Source organism: Alexandromys fortis, unplaced genomic scaffold (assembly GCF_014885135.2).
Source record: "Alexandromys fortis isolate MF-2015 unplaced genomic scaffold, M_Fortis_MF-2015_v1.1 scaffold_274, whole genome shotgun sequence".
In the NCBI taxonomy this organism is placed as follows: domain Eukaryota; kingdom Metazoa; phylum Chordata; class Mammalia; order Rodentia; family Cricetidae; genus Alexandromys; species Alexandromys fortis.
The window spans coordinates 1,106,365-1,131,391 of NW_026068142.1; the positions used below are offsets into that span (position 1 = coordinate 1,106,365).

General features: G+C 42.7%; 1 protein-coding gene across 1 annotated transcript in view; it reads right to left on the reverse strand.

Moving 5' to 3' along the window:
- Ppp3ca (protein phosphatase 3 catalytic subunit alpha) overlaps nucleotides 1-25,027 on the reverse strand; it is a 277,153-nt gene that overhangs the window by 1,012 nt on the left and 251,114 nt on the right. The window contains exons 11-12 of the mRNA XM_050126830.1: nucleotides 10,232-10,316; nucleotides 5,947-6,044 (exon numbers count right to left, since the gene is read on the reverse strand). Coding sequence (XP_049982787.1) covers nucleotides 5,947-6,044; nucleotides 10,232-10,316 — 183 coding nt within the window. The remainder of the gene's footprint in view (nucleotides 1-5,946; nucleotides 6,045-10,231; nucleotides 10,317-25,027) is intronic.

Sequence of the window (25,027 nt, forward strand, 5' to 3'; positions counted from 1 at the left end):
CTTGCAGTGATTAAGATGTAAGCATCTCTCCTGTCTTCATCAAAGTTTAGTTCACAGTGGATAAGGAAAAAGCTGTTCCAGGGGCAGGTTTCTGGGATTCAGCATCACTGGCAGCATTACTAGCGTGATGATCCACGGATACCCTGGGCTAAAGAGCCTGTGCATCCCCTGTTCTCACTCTACCGCCACGCTAGGGATGGCCACATCAGTGGAAGCCCTTTCTGCTCTACCCAGAACGCTAGCCACGGCTTAGAAGAGAAGGTCTAAGGAACTAGACAATGAATGGGCAGGGACGTGTGGTTTTGCCATCTCTAAATTCCACAAAGCTATCAACTCAATGGTATGGGGGAAAATGAAATTATAAGCTCCCCTCCCCCTCCACTTTGCACTGGAAGTCTATATACAGTGGGTAAGGGAGGAGGTAAGAGAAACTCAAAAACAAAGGTCAGATGACTAAGCAGAGAAGCATTTTCTGCCCTTCAGCAGCAAACAGCCCAAGCTGATGCGCATCTGGCACTCGTGACTACCTGAACCAGGGAAAACCCCCTCTCTGTAGAGCAACAAAAAGTTGGGGGTTAAAGGAGAAGCAGAGATGAATGCTTTTCACAAATTTTTAGCAAAAATGAATTGAATTGGTTCTGGTTCTTTTAATTAAAACCTTGACTTCTCTTGTGTTCTCTTCTAATGACCCTGTGTGTGCTACAGAAATATGAGAGGTACTTTGGAAATCACTTCCTCAGTGGGCACACCAACAGTGAGCTGAAAATAAAACACACAGATGGGGAACCAATGACATCAGCTTGCTTCACTCCCTGTGAAGTGCGAGCAAGGTATGGACGGGTGGCCAATCACCAATGCTGACTTGGGCTGCATCTCCACGGCGTATGAAGGACAATTTCAAGGTACCTGTACCCTCCCCACTTTGGGAGGAAAAGTGGGAAGCCATTTAAGGCTTATGTTTTGCCAGCCACTTGGACACAAACGTGCAGCCTCCTGCTAGTACAGATGACAGTCCTATGAGATTTACACAGTGCTTTAAAAGCTCATTAGGAAGAAAAACAAATTGTTCCCCGTCTGCATTTTCAGGTTAGCAAAGTGGTGATTAGTCAAGTGTGGGAGGAAGAACACGGGGAGATGGGGAAGGACCAAGGCCCAAAGCAAAGCTTCTTAATTTTGCAATTTGGTAATAAACTGAAAAATAATTGTGTTGCCCAATGAGCACCCACCCTGAAAATGAATTCAATTATTTTATGGAGCAAAAATAACAGACACCCTAGTCTTTTTTCTAAATGGCATCGTCTCATGGTCAAAAGTCGATCGTGATTAATCATGAAACTGTTTCATTCATTAAAAAAAAATATAAACTGGAAGTTCTAGGTTTTGCAACCTATTGGGTGGGAGCATAGGAAATGCCAAATCTAGCGGAACAGGGGCTCGTTCAGGATGGGGCTCCATTGCGGATCGCGTCTGTCTGTCTGTCTACCCTTCACAGAAGAAAGTGCTCTGCTCCAGTTGCTGGTCAGACAGTGGGGGTTAGCAATTTACATTGGGAGTATACTTAACACAACACAGAGCCACAGAGTCACAGAAAACAGCCAAACTATCAACAGGAATGCACACTGCAGATTAGATTTTGCCAAGAGGAATGGAGAATTCCCACATAAATAGCAGCTTGCTCACTGCTATTTAGGAAACAGTTGTATTTTTCTCTTACATCACTGTCATTTCCCCTACTATATCCAAATCAGGAGCAAATTGGAGAGCTAAAGTGACACTTTTTTTTAACAACACACCAAAGGACTATATATGCACACAATTTGTGAAAAATCAGTTATTTTGCAAGAACAAAATACAACTGAAGAATTTTGTTTTAAAGGGGAACTTCAAATTATGCTTTAAAAATTCCAGAGGGTGTGGCACGCATAATATTGAACATTATATTCATGTGCAGTTCTCGTATAACCATGTAGTAAGACAGCATTCAATTAAAAAGCAGTTCTAAAGTGTCAACAATGCTGCTCTTGAGTAGTGCTAGAAGGCAGTTGGAGATGTACCGTTCTCAATTTCCTCTGAAGCTCCTAGCAAGAGGCCTGGCGTAGAGCAGATGCTCCGAATCACATTAATCAATCATCTGCTCGCTAGTCTTGTCGGCCACTTCACTGCCACAGAACTTTTTGGGCCTTCATATTTTGTGAGTGCTAACTTCCTTCCAAATAGCAATTGGTCAAAACTGCCGAGGATAAGAGTTTACCTCCACACATCTGTCTCACGTTCAAGTATTTTAGAGACGTAAGTGATGCTGAACCGTAACAAAGCACTACCAAGCATTTCTGTTGTGGCGACCTTGAGCAGTCTAGACTCAACTTAATTTTACTCTCTCTTGTCTCTGTCCTACCTGGGAGTGATTTGAGGGAGGGATGGTTCAGCTCAAAGCATATTGATTTTACATGTCATTTGTCAAAAGCAGCTGCCATAACCCCCACCCCACATCATCCACGAGAGATAGAAATTTATAAATATCGATATATAATCCTTTAGTTTTCTGTGATTAGACTAGGTTCATTGTATACAAAAGTCAAACATAGCTTTAAGGGAAAAAAAACAAACAAACAAACCATAGAAGGACACTTTCCCCTTTAAAGCAAGAACGTTTCGGTTAATACTGAGCCACAACTGTTAGCCCAACACCCACACACTCTGTACAAGCTACAGCGGAAAAAAAAAAAAAAAAGAATACACCCAGCAGAGCCCTTGTCTGTTGCGGGCACAACAGAAAGGGGACTGGCCAATTTACCTTCATCAGCCTCAATAGCCTCAACAGTAGCTGAAGAGAAGAAGAAAGGGGTGCAAAATGAATGAGAAAATGAGCAGAGGATTGGTTCAAGGCTAAGAACAAGTCAGTGACGATCAAAGGAACTGGGGGGACTAATGTGCCTCTAAGTGCGGGCTTCTGGCACAGACAACTAGACAGAGAGGCTACAAAGAAAGGGGGAACAATACCGCAGAAGTGAGAGGTGTCAGTCATGGCCTGCGTACACCTGAGGGAGCGAATGGGCGGCCTGGAGTCCTGGCTCACTAATCGATGACAAAGTCGTTTAGGGAAATGTGCAGAAATGCTTTCCGTTATTTCGGTTGAATTGGCAATTGGGTTATGGACATCTATGTTTCTGATTCTAAGAGCACTTTAGAATGCACGCTTTGGTGATCTGTGGTGGGGTGTTGGAGGACTAGGGCGAGCTTGGAGCTGGGCTGTGATGTCGGTGAGATGCTTTATGCTAGTCAATAGTAAATGCCAGTTTTTATCCTCTAGAGATAGAGATGCATGGGGTGTGTGTGGGGGAGGCGGTTAAAAGGACACAAAATCAAGTTGTCTAGGTGGCAAACACATAGGAGTCTTCAAAGAAGGGAGGGGCAGGGAACCACAGAAGGAAGGTCAAGGCCTGGACGTCTTTAGCCAGGCAGGCTGCGTCCCCATTGTTTTCTTTTTCCTGTTACAATACCATCTTTGGAAATGAAGTTCAGAGTGTTGCATGTTAAGTGGGGACATGGCAGGAGCAATAATAAATGAATTAGCATCTTCGGGAACAGGGCGTCTCAAGGTTGAAGCTACAGAGTAAGGAAGTCCCTGAGTAAAGTACAATGATATACTGAAACCGTAGCTTCATAGGTTGAGTAAGCCCACTGCTCACTTAGGCTCTACAGCTTCCCTGAGCAGGTGGAGGAGTTTGTCTGTGCTATTAGATGATGCCCTCTTAATCAAATGCTAAAACATTAAATTTTTCTCTAAGTTCAAAATGCTGAACATTGGTAGTATTCTATCTGTGGACTTCAATTTGTATTTTCTCATGATTTAAAATTAAAAGCTACAAGAATGAGTATTTTTATGAAGATAGGTATGTTATTGGTAACTATTATGAAGGGGTTGAGATGGTGTTAGAGTTCAGTAGTATGGGTGGGTGAGTGGTTTACGACGGTGATGGGTTGGGATTAATGGGTGATGGGGTGCTGGAGTAGCTGCTTTGTAGAGCTGTTCTGCATGACTTATGGTGATCTCCGGTTGAACTTTATTAGAGGTTCATTTATTATTGGCCACGTATGCATTCCAGTTAGCAATGCATTCTGGATTCCTCATGACCACAGAGGAGAGCTGAACGTTAGATCTCTGCCTCGCTTCTCCTCTTCTGCCAGTGGAAAGGGGTCAGATATGAATTGCCAGGCATTGGCAGTGCATTGGTTTGAAATATATACTGAGTTGTCAAATTCTCAGGACAAATGAAGTCTCAACCTAGAGTATATGTGATTGTGTGTTCGTGTGTGTGTGTGTGTGTGTGTGAACTCAACAGAGAATAGCACAAACAGATGGGTTTAAAAGAAAAGAAAAGGAACTTGAGTCAGTGAAGCTACAGACATAGGTGACGATCTGAAGGTGACACTATGCCACTGTAAAACATAAAGACCTCAGGTTTAGAAGCAAAGCCGAAACCCTGGAAGCACACCAGCACCGCTGGGTAGAAATACACATAGCCTAGCTTATCCTCAGCACAGGCCATCTGTGGTCAGTCCCTGATGGTGTGTGTGCCTCTGCTGTGGCATGAGAAGCTGTGGATTTCCATCAGCTGGGCAGAACTGCATTCTGGGTATATAAATCATTTTATGCTAATCTCTTAGTATGTTTATCTTGATGGAAAAGTTTTTTTGTGTTTATGAAGCAATTGATTTCTACAGGTTTAAAGAGGGATTTTTTTTTTTGTTTATCTCAACTGCTATAGATCATCCTGTTTCAAACTGTTTTTGAACTTTTGTGTCAACTCAAAGACTGTGGTTTTTGAGAAAATTCATCCAAAAATAAAGGTTATGATTGTTCTTCATGAAGTGAGATGGTCTGGCAATTTTGTGCCCGTGAGTTGATCATTATGTGTTGTGTAGAAGAAATATCTTAATAATGTAATGGTAACCAAATACCTGTGTCTTTTAGGATATAGGACAAAGATAGGAAAGAAAATAGGAGAAAGAGCAAGGGGAGAAATAAACTAGAGGCTGAGATTATATTAAAATACTACACTATATTTTTGCTGTATTTGTTTTCTGTTCAAATCTAACCTAACAAAGTTTCCATATTGTGTAAGTTATATTCTAAATAGTGGTAGTGTTAATTAAACTGATAAAAGAACATACATAACAGAAGAAAAAGTATACATGATTGTGTTGTCTAAGATGGGTGATACTAGCTATATTTAAGTTAAATTTGTTGAAAATTAGGGGTTGTTAGTTATATGTCAATTGTTCAGTGGTTCTGTGTCACCAGCGGCATTTGCAGCCATAAAAAAATTTCTATTATCACAAAAAGTTATGCTGGCTGATACTTGTCCAGCCAGTTATGACTATAAAGTAAAATGTCTACTTAAAAAAGATATTATTATTAAAAAAATAAACCAAAATGCAGTTGAGATCTCTCTTCTTGTATTTCTGATGAGTCAAAGAAAAGGCCTGTTTAAGTCTCATTTCTGCTTTAAGTGGATAATTAAATTACCCTTTTTATAGTTTTTCCAATAAAATCTATAGCTATGCAAACATATAGTTGTGTGTAGATTTTTATCAATCATGTAGATAGGCAGATGATTTATGAAAATGTAACAGAAAATTTACACTAATTGGCCGAGAGAGGGGAGCTCCAACTCAAAGCTACTGCTGTGTGCACGTGTGCAAGTGAGATGTCCCATAAGGAGGCCTGAAGATATGGATGCGCGTGCTAAGGAGGGACAGAGCGTGGCCTGACGTGAAGGTCAGTGCTTTCATGTGGGACATGACTGATCACACTGGAGTGTGAGCTTTAGGCCTTCTTCCAGTCAAGAAGAACTGAAGAGAAGACTGAGCTGAATGAGAAGCTCAAGGTTCTACTGGTACAGCTGGTCGTGTGCTCCCAGCCACAGCACTGGGCTCGCTTACCGCTTTGCAGGGTCTGTTTCCCTCCGGAAAGTACTCCGCTGGGGAGCATGCCTGTCGGGGTCAGGCCCTTCAGGGTCAGAACACTCTCACTCTCTTCTCTGGAAGACACAGAAGGTTTGTGGAAGTTAATGTTTGCTTTCTTTCATGGAAAAAAAAAAGATATATAAGAACCCATATTTACCTCACATTGGCTTATACAAAATACAATCCATTTTTATCTATTTATACATAGGGGGTGTTGTATAAATGACTTCAGTGACAAAGTTACATTATGTAATTGTGGAGTTATGGCCCCCTGAAGATCCTGAAGGTGCTTCTGGCTTCATAACCACATCTCACAAGGCAAAGATGTTGCTTTAGTGACGACAAGGACCTGTGTATCCAGTGAGCAGAAGGGCAGGCACATGCAGGCCTGCTTTATCATGAAGGGCTCAGGAACAGTCTATGAACCCCACCTATCAAAGAGGTGACTCTTACCTAAAGGTCAGAAACCTGGGGATTGTTTCAGGGGGCCACTAAAGGCCTCTGTGTCATGTGACAGACACACAGAGATTATTTCAGGGGTCACTGAAGGCCTCTGTGTCATGTGACAGACACACAGAGGGATGGTCCACAGGCAGGTGGGAACATTTCTGAGCTTGTATTTTTCAGCCTTTCCCTTCCCAGAGTTGCGTACATGGAATTCTTTCATTGTGCATATGTGACTGTTGCTGCAAGAGAATCACTATTTCAATTAAGCTGACCATCTAACAATCACTTGGACTTACAGACTCAGTAGTTAAAGAAGCAGACCTATGGAATAGGAATAACCTATTATCTTCCCAGACGACAGATCCTACAAGCCTGCATGTGCAGGAAAAAGTTCACAATACATCTGTAGTGCTACATACTCTACACACAGTACTGAGTAGGTCCAAGTACCAAACTCATTTTATGATGATCCCCAACATGACTGAAAAAAGGATTTCTCCTTCCATCTGTGCCTTTTGTCAGTTCAGAAACTGGGACTGTACTGTCCGGCTGCTCTATCTCGTAGCTACTTTTACCTTCCCATTCCACAGCTCCGCCCATGGTGAACCTTGACGCCTCTGCTCCCACGCATTTCCTTTTATCTCGGTGCTTCTCACAACTCCACCATCTTATTTATCAAAAACAGCTGTGCTGACCAGCCACACACTCAACTCATCTATTCTCAGTGGTGCGATTACTGTGCGTTACCCCAATCAACTTGATAACACTTGATGCTCCCATTGTTTACTTCCTTCAGCCCGGGGCAAGGCCTCCATTATATTCTGCAGGCTGTTTGCATGGGCATTCTACAGGAACAGCACCACGCAACACATGGCTGTTTGTGGTGGTCTCTTATGAACCTGCTAGCATCTCTTATTTTGACTACTACAGCCTCGTAGAAGGTGTTTCTCCTCCATCTTCCCAAGGTTTGCCCTCTCTGCCTACAGCTCTTTTCAGACAGAAAGGCAGGCTGACTAAGACATTGACTAGCAAACAATGGCAGTTCTTCCCTGATGCAAACTTCCCTGATGCCCTCTCTCATTAAGGGTGAAGGTAAAACCTTCAGCAGATCTCACGGGGACCACACCTACCTACCTATCTACCCACCCTCCATACTCCTCCACCCTCACCCAGCTCTTAGATGACATTTCCCACCAGCGTCCTTCACGTAGGCAGCACACCTTATCCTAGGGTACTGTCCTTAGTCATCTTGTCTCAGAACTGTCTGTGTATCTCATTCCTTCTGCCTTTAAATGACTGTTCCAGTCTCACTTTCTAATGTTGCTCCAAGCCACGCTTTACCTGTTCTATTATTTATTTTTTGTCTCTAAATACCACTTCTCTACTGTCAAGCTTCTGGAAAACAGGAGTTCCTTTCTGCTTTGACCATTCTTGCATCCCAGCACACACACTGGATCAATACCAATGTATACAGGTCCGCATTTACTGGAACAAGGAGTTTTTTTTTTTTTTTTTAAATATGGAAAGGATGATGGCAGTTCTGATCCACAGTCTAGATTCTGTCTTCTTAACGGTAGAGTTTACTCACGAATATTAGGATTGAGCCAGCAATTAATCGCGGTTCACATTCATATGGGAATTTCAACCATTTTACGCTTCTGATGTCAAACCGCTAGGTTATGTAAAAAAGAAACGTTTTGAATACTAACAATGCAGCTATGGAAAACTCAAGAGTACCTCTGAAAAGATGAACACAACTTGCCTTTACATTCACATTTAACGTCAGGTTTTAGCTTCATGACGGGCAAATATTTCTACATACCAAATAACTGCTGGCATCAGATCCCATTAGGCAGCCCATGTCTCACCTGGATGTCATCACAGACAGTAATAGTCATGGGCCTGGAGGGACCTTACAGACCTGGGGCATGTGCAGGATTCCACAGCACTGATTCTTCCACTCTTATTTGCTTTGGAAACTCAAATAATAAAAACTTTATTTTTATATTGAGGCTTCTACTGTTTTTTGCTTTGTTTTTCTCTATGGAGTTTTATATGGAAATTCCTGGAGTTTTTATTTTTCCTCCTAGTAATTTCAGTTAGAGTGTGGTCTGGTAAGTCTAAGGATAATGCACATACAAATGTTCATGACTGAGGTACCCACCAACACAGGATTTTGATGTAGTCATTTATCTCCCTGGGTCATTTCTGTAGCCAGATGGGACCTGCTGGTGGTCCTCAGAACTGATCAGCCTGTTTCTTCTTAAGGATCTCTGCGCCTGCTATCTTCTTTGCGTTGAACGCCCTTACTCCATTTCTTCATCTAGATGGTGTGTATCTTCTCAGACCACCTCACTCATTATTCCTTGTTGCCCTCAGTAAATGCCATATTGATAATGCAGTAGCCCTGTATATTGTTTTACTATTCTTTTTGGTGCATGCTTAGTTTTTGAAGTTCGATGTTATTTACTCATTGTGGGAATGAGTGATTCCCACTAAGGCGCAGGAGAAATAACGCTCATTTCCACTGTCAATGTGACTTTTCAAAAGGGCTCCAGCTGCCTCAGAGCTGCTGCTGACTTGGGGTGTCTTTGTGGCATGATGGGGATGCTTCTCATCCTGCTCAAGGGCTCCTAGCTTCAGCACCAAGTCACTTAGTGACTCTCCAGGGACTTCAGCAAGAGTGGCAGAAAGAGCAGGAGAGGAATCAAGAGCAGGCAGAACCCCCTGACAGGAGGCAATTAAAGGCTGGGAGACAGCTCAGGGTTTGATAAAGCATTTGCTATGCGAGTAGGAATAATGGAGTTCGATGACCAGGATCCACACAGAAGCCAGGCAGGCATGACATCACCTGGGATGCAGGGATGGGACAAGCTGGCTATACAGACTAACTGGAATGAGTGAATCCTGGGTTCAGCAAGAGGCCCTGCTGCCAACCAATAAAGTAGGGAGTGCTTGAGTAAGACGCTTGAGGTCAACCTCAAGCTTCTAACAGCAGGGAGAGGGAGGGAAGGAGAATAAGGAAGCAGGGAGAGGAAAAGAGAGGATGAGGGGAACAAAAAGGAGGGAGAGGGGAGGCGAAGAATGAGAGAAGGACAGATATGAATTACAGCAGCCACTGGCCAAAAATGTGCAGTGGCTAACTCCTAAAGCATTTCTATGTTTCCACACACCTGTGTATGACCATGAATGGGCAGCATTCCTCATGGAGAAACTATACCGTACTTTAAAGAGGTCCTTGAAGAGAAGTAGAGTCCTGTGCATTATTTAGGAACAGATTATCAAAGTACAGTGCAGGGAAGTCTCTTCAATAAACTGTTTTCAAAACACATGCTTAGTAACATCAATAGGATGATTCATGATCCACTGAGAGAAAACAAACTCCTATAGAGACCTAAAACAGGAGATGGCTTTTGTTCCTCGTGATTCATTAGGGTTCACAACTCCAGCTCTCTGTTTAATGTTCATTTTCTTGAAATCCAGTGAAAGGCACCCTATAAATTCATCTTGCCCCAAAAGCCAGACTGTAAACTAGAACTAGACCCTAATCACGTTCCTTGTGAAATGTTTTAAATCCTACAGCAAAGGAGGGAGAAGATGCCTTGTAATCCACTTACACACCCTTTGCTGATGGAAATGATTGAGTAGATTGCAACGTAAGTACAATGCAGATGAATTGACAATTTCCATTTAAAAAGAGACAAACAATTCAAGGAGCGTTTTCTAGTGAAACATTTAAACTGTCAGAGTAAAGTGTTAAGATAGCTACTACACAATCAGTTTTCGAACAGACAGGGAGGAAAGACAACCTTACCTGAGAACTGAGAACACTCTGGCCATTTTGCCTATTGCTCGGATCTTGTTCCTGATGACCTCCTTCCGGGCTGCGGCCGTGGCTCCTGTATTGGAAAACAGAATTCAGCAGTTAGGGACCTTTTTATCTTTCCACAATTACTTTGCATCTGTACCAGGGTAACGGTTAGACTATACATGACCAGTTTTGCTTTGTTTGGTTTTGTTTTCCTCTTGCTATCTCTTATTTGAGCTCGGATAACTGAACTTTAGATCCCTGATGCCATGATGCGATCCTCAAGACCGACAAAGAGGAACTTGTGGCGAGTTTACAGGGGTGGAGCCCATGTGAGCAAGACTGGTTAGGTTCTACGCCGTCTTAGTGTTTGAGTTTCTCATCTCTTCTGCAGTAGAAGATGGTGAGTTAGTGTTTTTTTATTCTTGATCTCCAAGCTGGAAGATTACTTTAGGAAACTACTGGGCTCTCAAAAATTCTCCCTAAAACTGAACAGACCCCTGCAGACTCCATGATCTCTGAATAACCATTTGTGTTATTTACTGGTCATAAACACTTCTTTCAGCACTAGCCATTCTTTCAGTATAAGTTCTGCAGAGAAATGTGGAAAACTGCATTGAGTTTGTCAAAGGACAAAGGTAGACATGGTAACAAAAATGTCTGCATGGTCCTAGTGTGGGAGAGATGACTCACTGGGTAAGGGCGCTTGCAGAGGGCCTGGGTTTAGTTCCCAGAACCCACATGTTGATTCACAAACATCTGTAACTCCATATTCAGGGGAGCTGATGCCCTCTTCTGGCCTCTGTAGGTACCAGATACACATATGGTGCACACACACACACATGCACATACATATACATATATGCAGGCAAACACACATAAAATAATATAATAATTATAAGCGATACGTGGCTGTGCTTTACAATTTTTCATCTGAATGTTAAAAATCAATCTATATGAGCAACTGCCAATGCAAGCATTGTCTTAAAAATACTGTATGATCTTTAACAAATCTATTTTATTTGTTAATTCTCAAAATGTACAAAACACAGAAAAACACTTTTCTTGTTAAGATTTGCGTGTGCATGTGTGTGTGTGTGTGTGTATGTGCGCTACTGGGGATCGAATATAGGCGCCAGTGAATGCTATGCACTGAGACACATCCCCAAACCTTCTTAATTAAAACAAAATAGGCAAAGTTATCTGTGATGGTCAATACCGTCAACTTGACTAACTAATCAAGGAGATGAGCAAAGCACACTCTCTGATGTTATCTGTGACAAAATGTCCAGGTTAATATGGGTGACGTCATCTTATAAGTGTGGAGCGTGGAGAAAATAGAAAGGGAAGTGAGAAAGGCAGCTAATGTTGGCATTCCATCTCGCTGTTTCCCAGAGTTGTTCTACCCACCCTGCCCCCTCTGCCACCACCAACCAAAATGCCTGACACTCTGAGCCCAAACTGTCCTTTCGGTTGTCTGAAACCATGAGGCCAAATTCTGTCCCGTATGTTGTCTGAAACCATGAGGCCAAATTCTGTCCCGTATGTTGTCTGAAACCAAGAGGCCAAGCTACCCCTTAAGTAGTTGTTTTCTCACAAATTTTTTCACATGAGTTTAGAGGAAGTCAAAACCAGCAATTTTTAAAAATTCTATTGTGTCATACACATGTATATTTACAAATTTTACACACACAAACACACACATACACACACACACACTCAAATTAAATTCTCCCCAAGCTCTGATAAGACCAGAAGCATTCTTAATTTTAAAGAACAATTTGAGCCCCTAAGGTTGCTGACACCAGGATATGTACATGGCATGTGTAATGTAGTTTTCTCTCTAATCCATGATTAAAAACAAGTTTTTGAAGGAAATTCTTCTGTTTGTAAACATAACTTGGAATCGTTTTCCCTGTTTGTTAAGAGTGAAGCAATTGCCCACTACCCTAACATTGCTGCATAAGAGAAAACCGTGACAGCATGGACAATTCTGAACTGGCTAGAGATCCCCCCGCCCTTTTAAATTTTCTAAGTGTGAACAGAACAAACCGTCTTCCATGTGATTAATCTTCAGAGGTGATGTTTGTGCCCATTCACATCACAGACACACGGTATCCCCAGGAGATGGGTACCAGCCAGTGGCATAATGCCACCATCCCTCTGACATCAGAGCAGCCCACGTTTTTGTCCGTATCTTTCTCTCTTGGGGTGACCACACCATGGTAACTACTCCCCTAAGTTAATTGTCAGGGCATGCTATTTCCAGCTATTCTGCCAGTAACTGGATGGAGTGGGTTCAGATGCAAGCTGGGAAAAAACCTCTCCAGTGAGATCTGCGGTAATTCAGAGCCATGCGACTCCACTCACTAAGAATCCCTTGAGCTACCTGCTTGAACACCACAGAAGAAAACAGTGCCATTTCTGCCTCAAACCTTACTCTGAGATTCTAATAGCATTTGTAAATTCAGACTTTTCTGCACATGAAATTTTGTTCCAGACATCAAGTAGGAGACTGAACTCAGTGTGTTTAGATTATAGGTGATTAATGACTGATGCTACTGAAGAACCTCCCTCCCTCCCTCCCTCCCTCCCTCCCTCCCTCCCTCCCTCCTTCCCTCCCTCCCTCCTTCCACCACTCTCTTCCTTCCTTCTTAAGTCCCAAGTGGGATGGAAGTGGACTCTGTAGTTGAGCTCTCTACTGGCTTTAGGAACTCTTCACTTCAGTTCTGACTGCGGTCTAATAGCTATTCTCTCTTTGTTTCGTATTTCCTACCCGCTCCTGACCAGTCATCCCAGAGGTCATGATGTGCTGGGCAAGGGAAAAGCCTGGCCCTTTCCGGCATACGATCCGGCCAGACCGTGAAACCAATCCACTGACACACAGAACGGAAAGTGTGAGAGCGCTCCAACACAGGTGACTATATTTAGAAATGCAAACAAGAAGAGCAGGGAGCAGAGGTTAGGAGTCTAGAACTAAAACCGCACATCTTGAAGAGGAAAGAGAAGGGTCGAACAAAAAAAAAAAAATCAAACCAGCGGGAAACACAGAAGAATGATCTCACAGAAAAATCTCCAACAAAGGACTTGTAAAAACCAAAACCAGAGCCACGGAAAGTAAGACCCTGAGTAGGAAATGGAGGAAAATAAATTGTGTGGAGACATGCTTCTCAGCTCACTGAGGGCTGACCGGGAGAAGGCGGCTCAGTGCTAAGCTTCAGCTGTGAAGTGGGCATTCTGGCGACCACAATCAACGTGCTACTGCTTACATTTTCAGACCTAATGAATTCTTGTATACAATGTCATAATATTCCATCACATCCACACAGTCATATCTGCCAACAAATGGTGACTATCGAGTTTTCCTAATGAAAAATTCTCTTTTGAGATTCTTTAAGAATGCAGTTTAGAAATGTTATCGACCCTTTCATAAAACTAAAGCATTTACTCCAAATTCAAATAAGTTGACCATAATCTCCAAGAGGAGACAGTAAGACTACACTGATCCCCTCTGCTCTCAAGACATGCTATGATTTCCTGGCTCAGCCTGGCCTCAAGCTGTAATCCAGGCTGGTCTAAAGCTCAGGACAATCCTCCTGTCTCAATTTCAAAGGTCCTGTGACTGCAAGCCATCAGATCTGTCAAGGTAAGATTTTTTTTTTCCTCTCCCGGGAATAACCTTCAATGTTTTTCAATTACTCAAAGTCTCAAACTCATATCATGCAATCATAACTTCAGAAAATATAAAATACCCAAGCAGACTTGCTGACATGCATGACACGGGTTCTTATTAAATGCGATGGAATAAACCATGGCGGAGCGTTACCACGAGCATGCCCTTAGACTTAGCACCGCACACCTCGTTTGTCAGAACTGCCGGAGATCATCAGGCTGTTTGGAAAACGCACATCCCATTACAAGTTTTCTCCACCCATAATGCGTGTGGCAGTGAAGTCAGCAAAACAAATGTGCATGCTCCAGACTCTGCTTGACATACTACAGGCCAACAGGATATCATATTGACTCTCCTTGGTACAACCTTGCCTCAGTTGCGGTAAGGTGCCGTGGTAAGGGAGATATATAAAACACCTTTTACAGAAACACTCTGGTATTTTTCATTGGAAAGAATGTAATCTCTTATTTTAATTCAGAAACCTCAAACTGAAAGGTATTATTATTCCATATGCTAAGAAAAAGAGTAATTTGAAAGTAAAATTTAACTTCATTTCCATTCTAACTTTTTTATTGTTTCTTTTTTCAACTTTGAAGTTCTGATATTCTTCTGTGCCTGAAGCACCATTCTATTACTTCTGGAATCAAGCAACCTCACCCTCTGTCTTCCTCACGTTGGGGAGGCCAATATACAGATGAAGGAAATCTAAATCTGTGTCCTCCCTGCCCTTCGTGGTACAACCTCTCCCCACCTGCTCCTGCCCCCTTCACTTCCCAGGAAAGGGATGTGTGCCAATTGGCCGAGTGAGTGCCACCACCTCACACAGGGTGGATTTCAGCCTGGAAGGCTGCTGCAAACAGCACTCCTGGGGTGCGGGCAGGGCTAGAAGGAAGAGGTTCTAACCACACTGAGAACCTGCCATGCAGGAGGTGCTGGCCTTCTGGCTCAGTTCACAATTAGCATGGAGGAGCTTCTGCTACCTCTATTAAGTCCGGGTAAACTGAGTCAAAGGTACATTTGGGAAGAAATGCTGGCTTTGAGAGAGGAGCGAGAGAACAGGTTTGCAAGTCATGGTACCTATGTCCCATTGTTCTTCATATATGACATGGCGATGCATGAGCTAAGTGAAAAAAAAAAAAAACAGTGACTGATGCTTTTCCCTGGCACTGCATTTCTCTACCTGCTACTCCTAATACACAGCAGAACGTGGAGCTGAGAAGACGCTGTCTTCAAAGTGAAATCAAAGAGAGCCTAAGTAGGTTAAACACAGTCTTAGAGCTGTAAGACGAGAAGTTTGCCAGCTGTGTGGAAACTTTATAGTTCTCATTGTAAAGAGGAGGAGAAATCAGCCTCTAAATGCCTTTATTATAGGGCTGGAGAGTTAGCTCAGTGATTAAGAGCACATACTGCACTTAGAAGGACCAGAGTTCGGTTCCCAACACCCATACCGGGCAGCTCATACCTTCCTATAACTCCAGCTGCAGGGTAATCAATGGCCTCTACTGATCTCTCTTGGTACCTGCACGCACGCACGCACGCGCACACACACACACACACATACACACACACATTTAAAAATATAATAAGGTTAGTTTTAATTTAATTTTTAATGGAAAAGCTAGGAGAACATCTCCACTGCTTCCTTCATTCTACTGGCCTTAAATCTTTTCTATTATTTAGGGTTCCTTCATGAAAAGATCTTGAAATAATTCAAATGTGTCCATAATATGTGCATTTAAAAATGTCATACAGAACATGGACTCAAACACCACAAACTTCTTTAAAGGATGAGCATGTTTTATAGCTTATTATTTACTGGTAGACTTCACATTCCTTAAATCTTTAATTCATATTCAAAGACGACATATATATTTACTTCTTATCATTTTTCTAGGTTTCTTAAATTCAACAAATTCATCACGTTGGGAAACTACACTTTCTGAAAATATTATTCTATCACAGACCCCTGCCAGTCTGTTCGTAACCAGAAATTAGAGATTCTTTCAGATTTTACTTTTGCCAAAGAGAGTGACAACTGAATGTGAATAAGGCTACTTACGGGGTGACACATAAGGAGTTAAAATGTGAAGTATCTCAATTCTGCATTAAAGTAGAAATAGCTTGCTTTTATCTACAATTAATATTTCTGAACTATAGGATACAATGAGAAAGAGAATTATGACATCAGATGCATGCGAAAGCCTGACAGAACCGCTCTTTACAGTTCCTCACAGATGGTGATGGCATTTATGTATACGGATGCCTCATTTGGGAGAATACATGCTCCAAATTTGTGGTAAGCCTTCACTAAGCCTTGTCTTCCTTGTCTTTCCATTCTTGACCCAGCTTAAGAGCAGTCAACGAAAGCTGCTGCTTTAGAAAGGACTGCCAGGCTTTCTAGAAGTGACGTCAACATTTCCTTGCTTCAGCACATTTTCCTAGACAACTGTGACCCAGGACCCTGGGCTTTGGGAGGGAACCACAGTGCTGTGCAACTGTCCTTCTTCTGTTGGAAGTGCTTCAATGCCGCAGCCCCTAAATACTGCCACCCATTGACCCCCATTCTCCCCTCCAAAGTTAAAGAGTTATGAATACCATAACGCTATAAACATAATCACTTTAAAATGGCATGGCTATATCACTGTTGCCAGTGGCATGTTTTATGGTAGCAATTTAATTACCACTGTCATACATTTAAAGAAAAATCCATGAACAAGCTCTCCATAGGTATTTATGCACCTTATTCCTTTAAGTCTTTGAAATTGCACTTCCATTCAATTTACTTAATTTTTAGTGCATTATAGACTGTGTGTGTGTGTGTTTTAAAGGTCTTAAATATTCTGAGACAGTAGGTCCTAAATGTTCAAAAATTCTTTCAGAGTATCTGTCACAACTATAATTACTTCATAATTCAGCCAAAGAGCACAAACACACGATGTTTATGAATGTTAAATATGCATCGAAATACATTTTATAGGAACTGATCTCTGAATGACAGGGCCAGGAAGGCAGTGACCTTGTTTTGAGTCAAGAGACTTCTTTAATCTTCCCAGTGACTGAGTCCAGGGAGACCACAGTCGTGAGCATGGAAAAAGGCAATTGAGAAAGAGGCTGGCTGCCTTCAGGCCTGAACTACGGCTGATTGCTTTTTGGACCGAGGATGTGAAGATGGGGGTCCCTTTAAAGTCTCCTAAAATGTCTTTGGTGATGCAGGCAGACCTCATAAGCCAGCCTGCAGACTGTTCTAGCGACAACTAGCTAACTCTCTGTTTCGGAAGTGACTGCTATTGGAAGTTCTCTCCTGAAAAGACATAGTTCGCGATCTGTACTGCAACCATCCAGGCAGGGTCAGTGCTTGCTGAACCAATTCTTAACAGATAGCTAGGTTCTCCCAGGTATAGACTGGGTTTCTCCTTTGTATTTAAACTCTACTGTGTGACTCCCATAGCTGGAGCCCACTGCCTATCTCTAAGCACCTGCTCTGTACCTTTCTGTAAGTTCTGGGACTTACTGGAAACCTTGCGGAGGTGACAGGTGATAGTGGTGTGATACTGGGCATAAAGCTACTCTACTATCCCCTTCTGAAAGCCCCAGAATATCTTCTAAAGTATAAATTAAAAAAAAAAAAACACAAAACCCTCTAGTGCATAAGAGCTTTTAAGGAAGGACAGGTGACGAGACCCTTCCTGTCCACCTGTCTGACCACAAAACGTAAGTGAATTCCTTGCATAGAAAGCCCTAAAGAGGACCTAAGTGCCTGTACTGTCACCAGCTGGTCATTTCCTACTTAGTGAAAAGAACTTCATTTACAAACGCTAATTTGATTCTGCAATTCTGCATGTCTCTGTTTACTGAGATGGTGTGTTTTCAATCAGTGTAGCGACTACTGCACAGAATTAAAGAAATGGACCACACTTGCTATTCTCACTGGGGCGAAAATTCAAGATTTTAGAGATCTTCTATAAAGTTTTTAAGGAATGGCCACATAACCCATGCATGCCTTACCAAAGACATTTAAGTTCCTCTGTTTATCAACAGAGAAACCGAGAGCCGGCCCGGATCTGCTTGGGGCAACCCCTTTGTCAATACAAACAAATCAAAACCAAACCAACATCAATTTCTTAAACCACTAACAGAAGATCAAAAACAAATGTCAAGTTAATAAGTAGGCTTATTTTCTAAGAATTAAACACTTAGCATGGCTAGGCATCTCTCAAGGAACGAGGGCTATAGGTGAAGAGGCAATGGCTTTAACAGTCCTTTAGTATGAGCCTGATTAGGCATGCATGCTGCCCTGGTAAGTCTTTATTATCATCTGACACAAACTTGGAAGACATAGTTTCAACTGAAGGACGGTTCAGGTCAAACTGTCCTGTAGACATGTCTTTGAGGAACTGTCGTTGGTATTTACTGACATGGGAAGGCCCAGCCCCAGGGTGGCAGTGCTATTCCTAGGTGTGTTGTCCTGAGTTGAGTAGGAAAGTTGGTGGGGGGGGGGAAGAGGGAGGGAAGGAGGAAAAGGAGGCGAAGGGAGGGGAGGGGAGAGGAGAGGAGAGCCCCAGTAAACAGCTTTTCTCTGGTTCCTGCCTCCAGGTTTCTAACTTGAGTTCTGGCCCTGACCTCCTTCAGTGGTGGGTTGTGTAAGCCAAATAAACCATTTCCTGTTCAAGTTGCTATTGGTCACAGTGTTTGTCTGTCAGAGCAAGAGGATAGCAAACTAGAGCCCGTGCGGAGTACTATGAGAAAGCGTATGGCCTAGAACACATTTCAACATCCGAGGGATTGATACATGTAGTATTAAGATTTCTCCTCTGAATGCTCACTATTTGTATGTGGAGAGTGGGCAAACAGTAAAGTGCTAGGTTTGTCACATACATTACAGTGTATGACAACATACATGTCCTATGTAGGGGCGAAGAAAGAAATGCAGCTTCACCGCTGTCCAGTGAACGATCCAGGCACAGTGGCATGCGCTGAGCTTATCTGAAACAAGCCTATTTCAACATCTGCAGGTTCACAGCACAGGCCAGGAGTCTGGTTAGGAAAGAGAACATGTGTGCAGGAAGGCTTTGCTCCGCCCCCCGCCCCCCACTCTCCCTCAAAACACCAGCAGGGACAATGAGCACTGGCTTTGGGCTGCCGTCAGTGCACAGCAGCGACTCAGAGAGTCCTAAGGCCCGCACCGCAAACGTTTGGGAGCGCTGTGCTGGAGCCAGTGACCCGACTGTGAAACTTCAGATGATCCGGTAACTGACTCAGCCATTCCTTTAAATGAACTGGCATGCGTGAGAGCCGGAGCAGCACAGGGGTAAAGATCGTGTGCCCGAGAATAAACGACCTGGCTGGAGCCTTGCTTCAACGCTGACCACGTTTCTATTCTGGGTGACTTAGGAAGCCTCACTGTGCCTCTTCTCATGATCTATACGCTAGTGTCCTACACGCCCTGCTCGCGCCGTCCATGTAACACTCAGAACGATTACATGGAGGTGGTTCTGATCCTTTCCATTTGAAGGGGACACATACAGAGAAGTTATTTGCTCAAAGGCACCAGCTGCAAAGACACAATGCGGCTGGCGTTCTGTATAGTTGCATGCTGTTGGTTTACTTCAGAGGTCTGTGGGGGAATTAAAAAACAGCATGTCCATATAGCCAACCTCCAGCAAGCAAGGCTGCAGGTACAGAACAACCTGCCGAGGCACTTAGCTCGGAGCCTCGGTGAATGGGAAGGGCTCAAATGGGTTAGCTGTAAGGGAGAAAACGCTTGAGCTCTGTTCTTTCAACCCTGGCATCTTCTTTGTGTAATTAGTCTGATCATGTGATCCTGGCGACTATCAGGCAGCGCTGAGATGGGGCCTGGTCTGTGTTTTGAAGCCAACCAGACTCAAGGATGGACTCCAGATTGAGGGAGCCAGAGGAGAATGACAGGAGCCCCGTAAGTCCCCAGAACAAGGTGGACGGCACCAAAACATGCACTGCCCAAACACAAGCAAGATTTCTAATTCCAGAGTTTGGAAAAAAATGGGAGGCCAGCTTCTCCTGAGGTAAAGATGAAAGAACAAAATGGAGTTCTCATAAGATAGCACCATCTCACAGAAAAATAAAACTATGCAATTCAGAGTATTTATATAATTTTTAAAGTATAGCCATTAAATGTGTATTAGAGATCAAATACATTCTCTGAGGGGAATGTTTCATTTACTCTGGACTCATGACAACAGCTACAACCTCTGTAGTTATTCATCCAGTTACAGAATATATAAAGACAAATACATAATGCAATATTAAAGTTGAGATATTCCATACTTTATTTAATTTTGTTTCCAATGACTGCCTTCTTTTTTTTTTTCTTTTTTGGTTCTGTCATAATTACAGCAACCTATCTGCTTCTTTTTGCTTTTGACATTATAATATAACATTTCTTCCTTCCTTTTGCTCCCTTCAAACCCTTCCTCAGAGCCCTTCTCACGCTATAGTCTGGCGTCTGATTGTCAAAGTTACTGTCTTGAGATTTCATTTCTTGGCCAGAATCATGACTTCCATCCCATCTGCAGCATTGTAGGAAAACACCTTCTACCATCTGTGTCCAGCCTGCTCCCTCACCCTGGCTCTTGACCGCCTGCTCCCTTACCCTCTCATTGACCGAACTTCTTTTGTCCAGATTCCTCCAGAAGTATCAGTTTTAAGGACCAGCCCTCACTGTATGTGTGTGTTTGCACGTGTGCATGTGTGCTCACATGTGTGTGTATAAACAATTCCAAGTTCTCTCACAATGGATTCACCATTAAGAGTCTGTCATCAGAAAGGGTAAGATGGAGCGGGGAACAGGAGGAGGGGAGGGAGGTAGAACCATGGTTGGTATGTAAAATAAAAAAATAAACTTTTAAATAGTAATTTAAAAAAAAGACTCTGTCATCAGCCCAGATATAAAGGCTTATTTTTCCGAACCCTGGTGGGCACGTTGAGTCACGTGTGCCAGTTTTACTCAAACACAGATGTGAGAGAAGCCATCCTCCTCAAACTGACTCGTTTTCCCCTCAGTGCCTAGGTCTGCACCACAATTAGCTTTCATTCCCACTGTTTCTTAACCTCAGTTCTGCGAATTAAACAGAACTGAGAACAGTTTGAAATGCGTAGACGTTCTCTGGAACAGTGTCCTTTAGATTGTACTCTGACCTTTGTTCAGATCTAACCACTTCAACTGAGATAATTTCCCACGTTCCTAAATTACACCCTTGTCCATCCTTTATTTACGTCCATGCATGATTTCAGGCCTGAGAATGGGGCCGCTGTTATGCTAACTTGTTTTCAGGTTACGCTTGAGTGTAGCCAGGAGAACCACACAGCCACCCTGGGGAGCTCATTGTGCTTCTCTATCTGTTTTATATTTCTGCATAAAGATTTGGTATATTATGGGGGAAAATACCTGGTGCCTATACACACAAAGCCATGTGCCTCCCAGCGTTGAAAAACAAATACAATAAACAATTAACAACTATTTCCTGTTCCCCCTTAAACCATCAATTACTGCAGGGTATACAATTTTCCTCTCTATATTGCACACCAAAATGCTGTATTCAAAAACGGTTGGCTTGGAAACAATACTCTGAGACACGAGAACACTTCTGAGTGGGCAGTTCTTCAGCAAGAAGCAGAGGAGACATCAAGAGTGAAATTTTCATGCTTAAATGATTCACCCCTTTAGATTTTTAAAGTAAAAAAAATACATTTAGATACTGTCAATACTTGCTGAAAATGATCCCTTGCCTCTGGTGGTAAAACCTGCATACTTAGAGTCCCCACGTACTTTTCCATGAGCGTGATGTATGTCAAAAGGGTGTCATGGGTGGTAGGTTAAGTATCTGTTGTGGGACAAGTACAATTCTTGTAGAAATTCATAAAGCTAAACCCTTAAACCCTTTCAGGGCTACCCCAGGGGCCACCAAGATGCCACGGTAGGCTTTACAGATCCTAGCTTTACACTTTGCAAAGTTCCGTGTTTGACATTTTAAAGCAAGATGAGATAAGTAGGGAGTCTCTTTGGGATCTGTGATATTCCATATAAAGGATTGCCTGGTAATTCAAAGGCAGAACATTTTGCACACAGTTGAATGGTTTCACAGAAGCCTGGGGAAATCTGGTCAGCTCACATGGTTGACGACTTGCTTGTGGTTAGCATTTGGATAGGAAGACATGTGGATAAGGACAGGGGTTCTCCCATGTGGCTTTCTCCTTAGCTAAAGGCAGAGACAGAAATTCTAATGTAATATTGTCTTTCCAGGGCAGCCTGGAACTACACTTGGCTTCTAATATGTTCCTTTCATTATTCTCCCTTTCTGTTCCTATGCTATAGAATCTCAGTTTCACCTCCAGAACATTTTCTTGTTAGTGAGGCTTATCAAATATCACAGTCTCAAACATAATTTGTATTTAAGGAAAAAAAAAAGTGATCTCAGAGTCTATGACTTCAAGACCTAAAAGCAAAATCCCAAATGAATGAATGCGCCTCACTCACAAATCTGTTGCTAGCGTTCTGGTGCTCACTGCCATCCTAGCTCTCTTCACTGCGGTAATAAACCAAGCAGAAGCCTTGGGGCTAAAAATTTCTCATTTCTGGGAGTCTTGCCCCCTCCTCGGGATCATTTATGACTCCATATTTAAAATAAATCTTCTTCAGAAATGAGGATTAACTACCAAATGAGAGTCACCGACTTGGGTTTCTTTCTTGTCTGAAATGTCTGGGTGAAAAAGAAGCCTAAATTGAAAGCAGACTCGTTTTATCATCCAAAATCAGAAGTGGGAAGGAAAAGGAACACAGTACATATGAATTAGGGTCTTAGAAGATACTCCTTGGCAGCAGTTTTCCAACCTTTTCATGATAACGGCAGACAGTTTCCATTCGGCTTTCAACACTGAAGCAAACAAACAAAAACGAATAGGAAACAATACAAAAAAACCTGTAAGCCAACGTGAACAGAAGTCCTTTTAAAACAGACTCCTTGTAAGGCAGAAATTATGGGAGAGAATTATGGTGTGACCAGAGAACCTTCTGTGTGTTCTCATGTACCTAAGGTTTTCAACACAATGAAATGCTTATATCTTCTTAGAGACGATGATGTTGAAACAGGTAGATGGAAACCACCTCCTGTATTACATTTTGTGTGTTAGGAACAAGGGCTCAACACATGGCCCAGGCTGGCCTTGAACTCACAGTCCTGCTTCAGTTTCTCAAGGGTTGCACTAGAGTTTCTGAACAATGTTTATAAATTACTTTCTGTTTTATTTGACAACAAAAAGTACGTCTATGTTTTCCCTCATTTTCCTTCATTCTCTCTCTTCCTCCGTCCCTTCTCCCTCTTTCTTTCTAATCATGCTGATTCTAAGGAAGAGATTCAGAGCATGGTAATCTGAGGTCTTGGGCATCTCAAGTTCCCAAGAACAAGGCAGATCCATGTGCTAGACTGCCTTCCGGTTGTTGCTTTACTAGCTATACATTTTTTAAAGACTTTACATTGACAGATTTTTCTTTATTTCCTATGTTGCGATGGGAATAGTAATCCAAAGGTTGTCTTCAAGACAAAAGACAATAATAACAGCCCAATAAAATGTCTAGTAATCTTCAAACAAATCATGCTTAATTTTTTTTGGTGTCCAAAATAATAAAAATGAATGGAAGTGTTTATTATGCAGCAGCAGCAGCAACTAGAATGACAGGGTGACACTTCTAAGTGTCAGCGGCTGTCACTCAGCATCGTCATCACTGACTTCTAAAGGGGAGGTGACAGATCTGGAAGGCAGTGTGGGGAATCCCTCCTTGCTGAAGGCCTTGCGGACACTTAGAAGTCAACCTAATATGACAGAAACATGAGCTGTAAGCGCCTATTATTACCCCTGACTTTTTAGTTGCCACTGGATATGGGGCAGAAGATTGAGAAGGGCTCGATGAATCACTCATCATGCGGCGGCCCCCACCTAAAATAAGAAGCGGCTGAAGGAAGTGCTTTAATTGAGCCCTTTGATGTCTGCAGCAAACAGACGAGGAGCCTGGAAGGAGCCCAGGACCACCTCTCAATGACAGGCAGGTTTCAAATATGGAAAGGATGGGGTAGCAGAAGTGCAATCTTCCCCTCCAGTTGGGGATGCTGTAAATAAAAAACAAACAAAAAACTCGAATATATGCTGCTAGATCCCAAACAGATCCAAACAGCTCCAGGGTGTCTCACAAAACTGTTCTCTGAGCACGGTAGAAATCCATTCATTTCAGAGTCATGATAAAGTAAATGGCTACGAGTCATCTTGTTTGGTCTGTCTAAAACGGTCAGTACTCAGAGTTGAACATATTTGCCATTAGAACCTTTATCTCTGTGTATTTCCACCCTCAGTGAGGACATTTGTGAGAACTGAGCTAACACTTCAGTCATACTTATAGCCATACAATGAGAGGGTAACGTTCACTAGTATTTGTTTCCTAAGGATCCTAAGACCCTTAACTTTCTAACAGGACAGACAGACCCTGAAACTGCCAAGCACTTAAGGAAGAGCTGCTGGTCTTGGACTGGTATCCTCATCTATTTTGTGTCTGAACTTCTAAACTCAACGTTCTGTTCTCACCTGACACACAGAGAAAGCAAGTCACAAAGGAACACCTGAGTATTCTCCTGAAGCAATCAGCTTCTTATCAATCCAAAACCGATGGTCAGAGAGCACCTTCCCCTGTGGAAGCTAATTTTCCTCCTTTAGTTCCCCCAAAGTCCTTCTTTGCAGGAAAGTTATGTGTGGGGGAGTGTGCAAACGTATGTGCACATGCATGTCACCGATCACAAGAAGGCCAGTGCTCGTCTTCCCTTGCTCTCTCTCCACGTTTACGCCGTCTCTCACTGACCCTGAAGCTTAGTCGTCAATTAGTCTAGACTGGACAGCCAATGTGCTTCAGTGATCTGTCTGCCTTTCTCTAGCCCCCTCCATTTCCCCCAGCTCTGGCACTGCTGGTGTACATCACCATTCCTGGCTTTTGAGTGGAGTCCTTCTCCTTACTCTGACCAAGGGAAAGAAACAGTGATTTGGTAAAAGGAGGAGACTGTGCACTACTTGCTAAGGAAGGAATGATGTGTCTAAGACAACTAGAGACAATG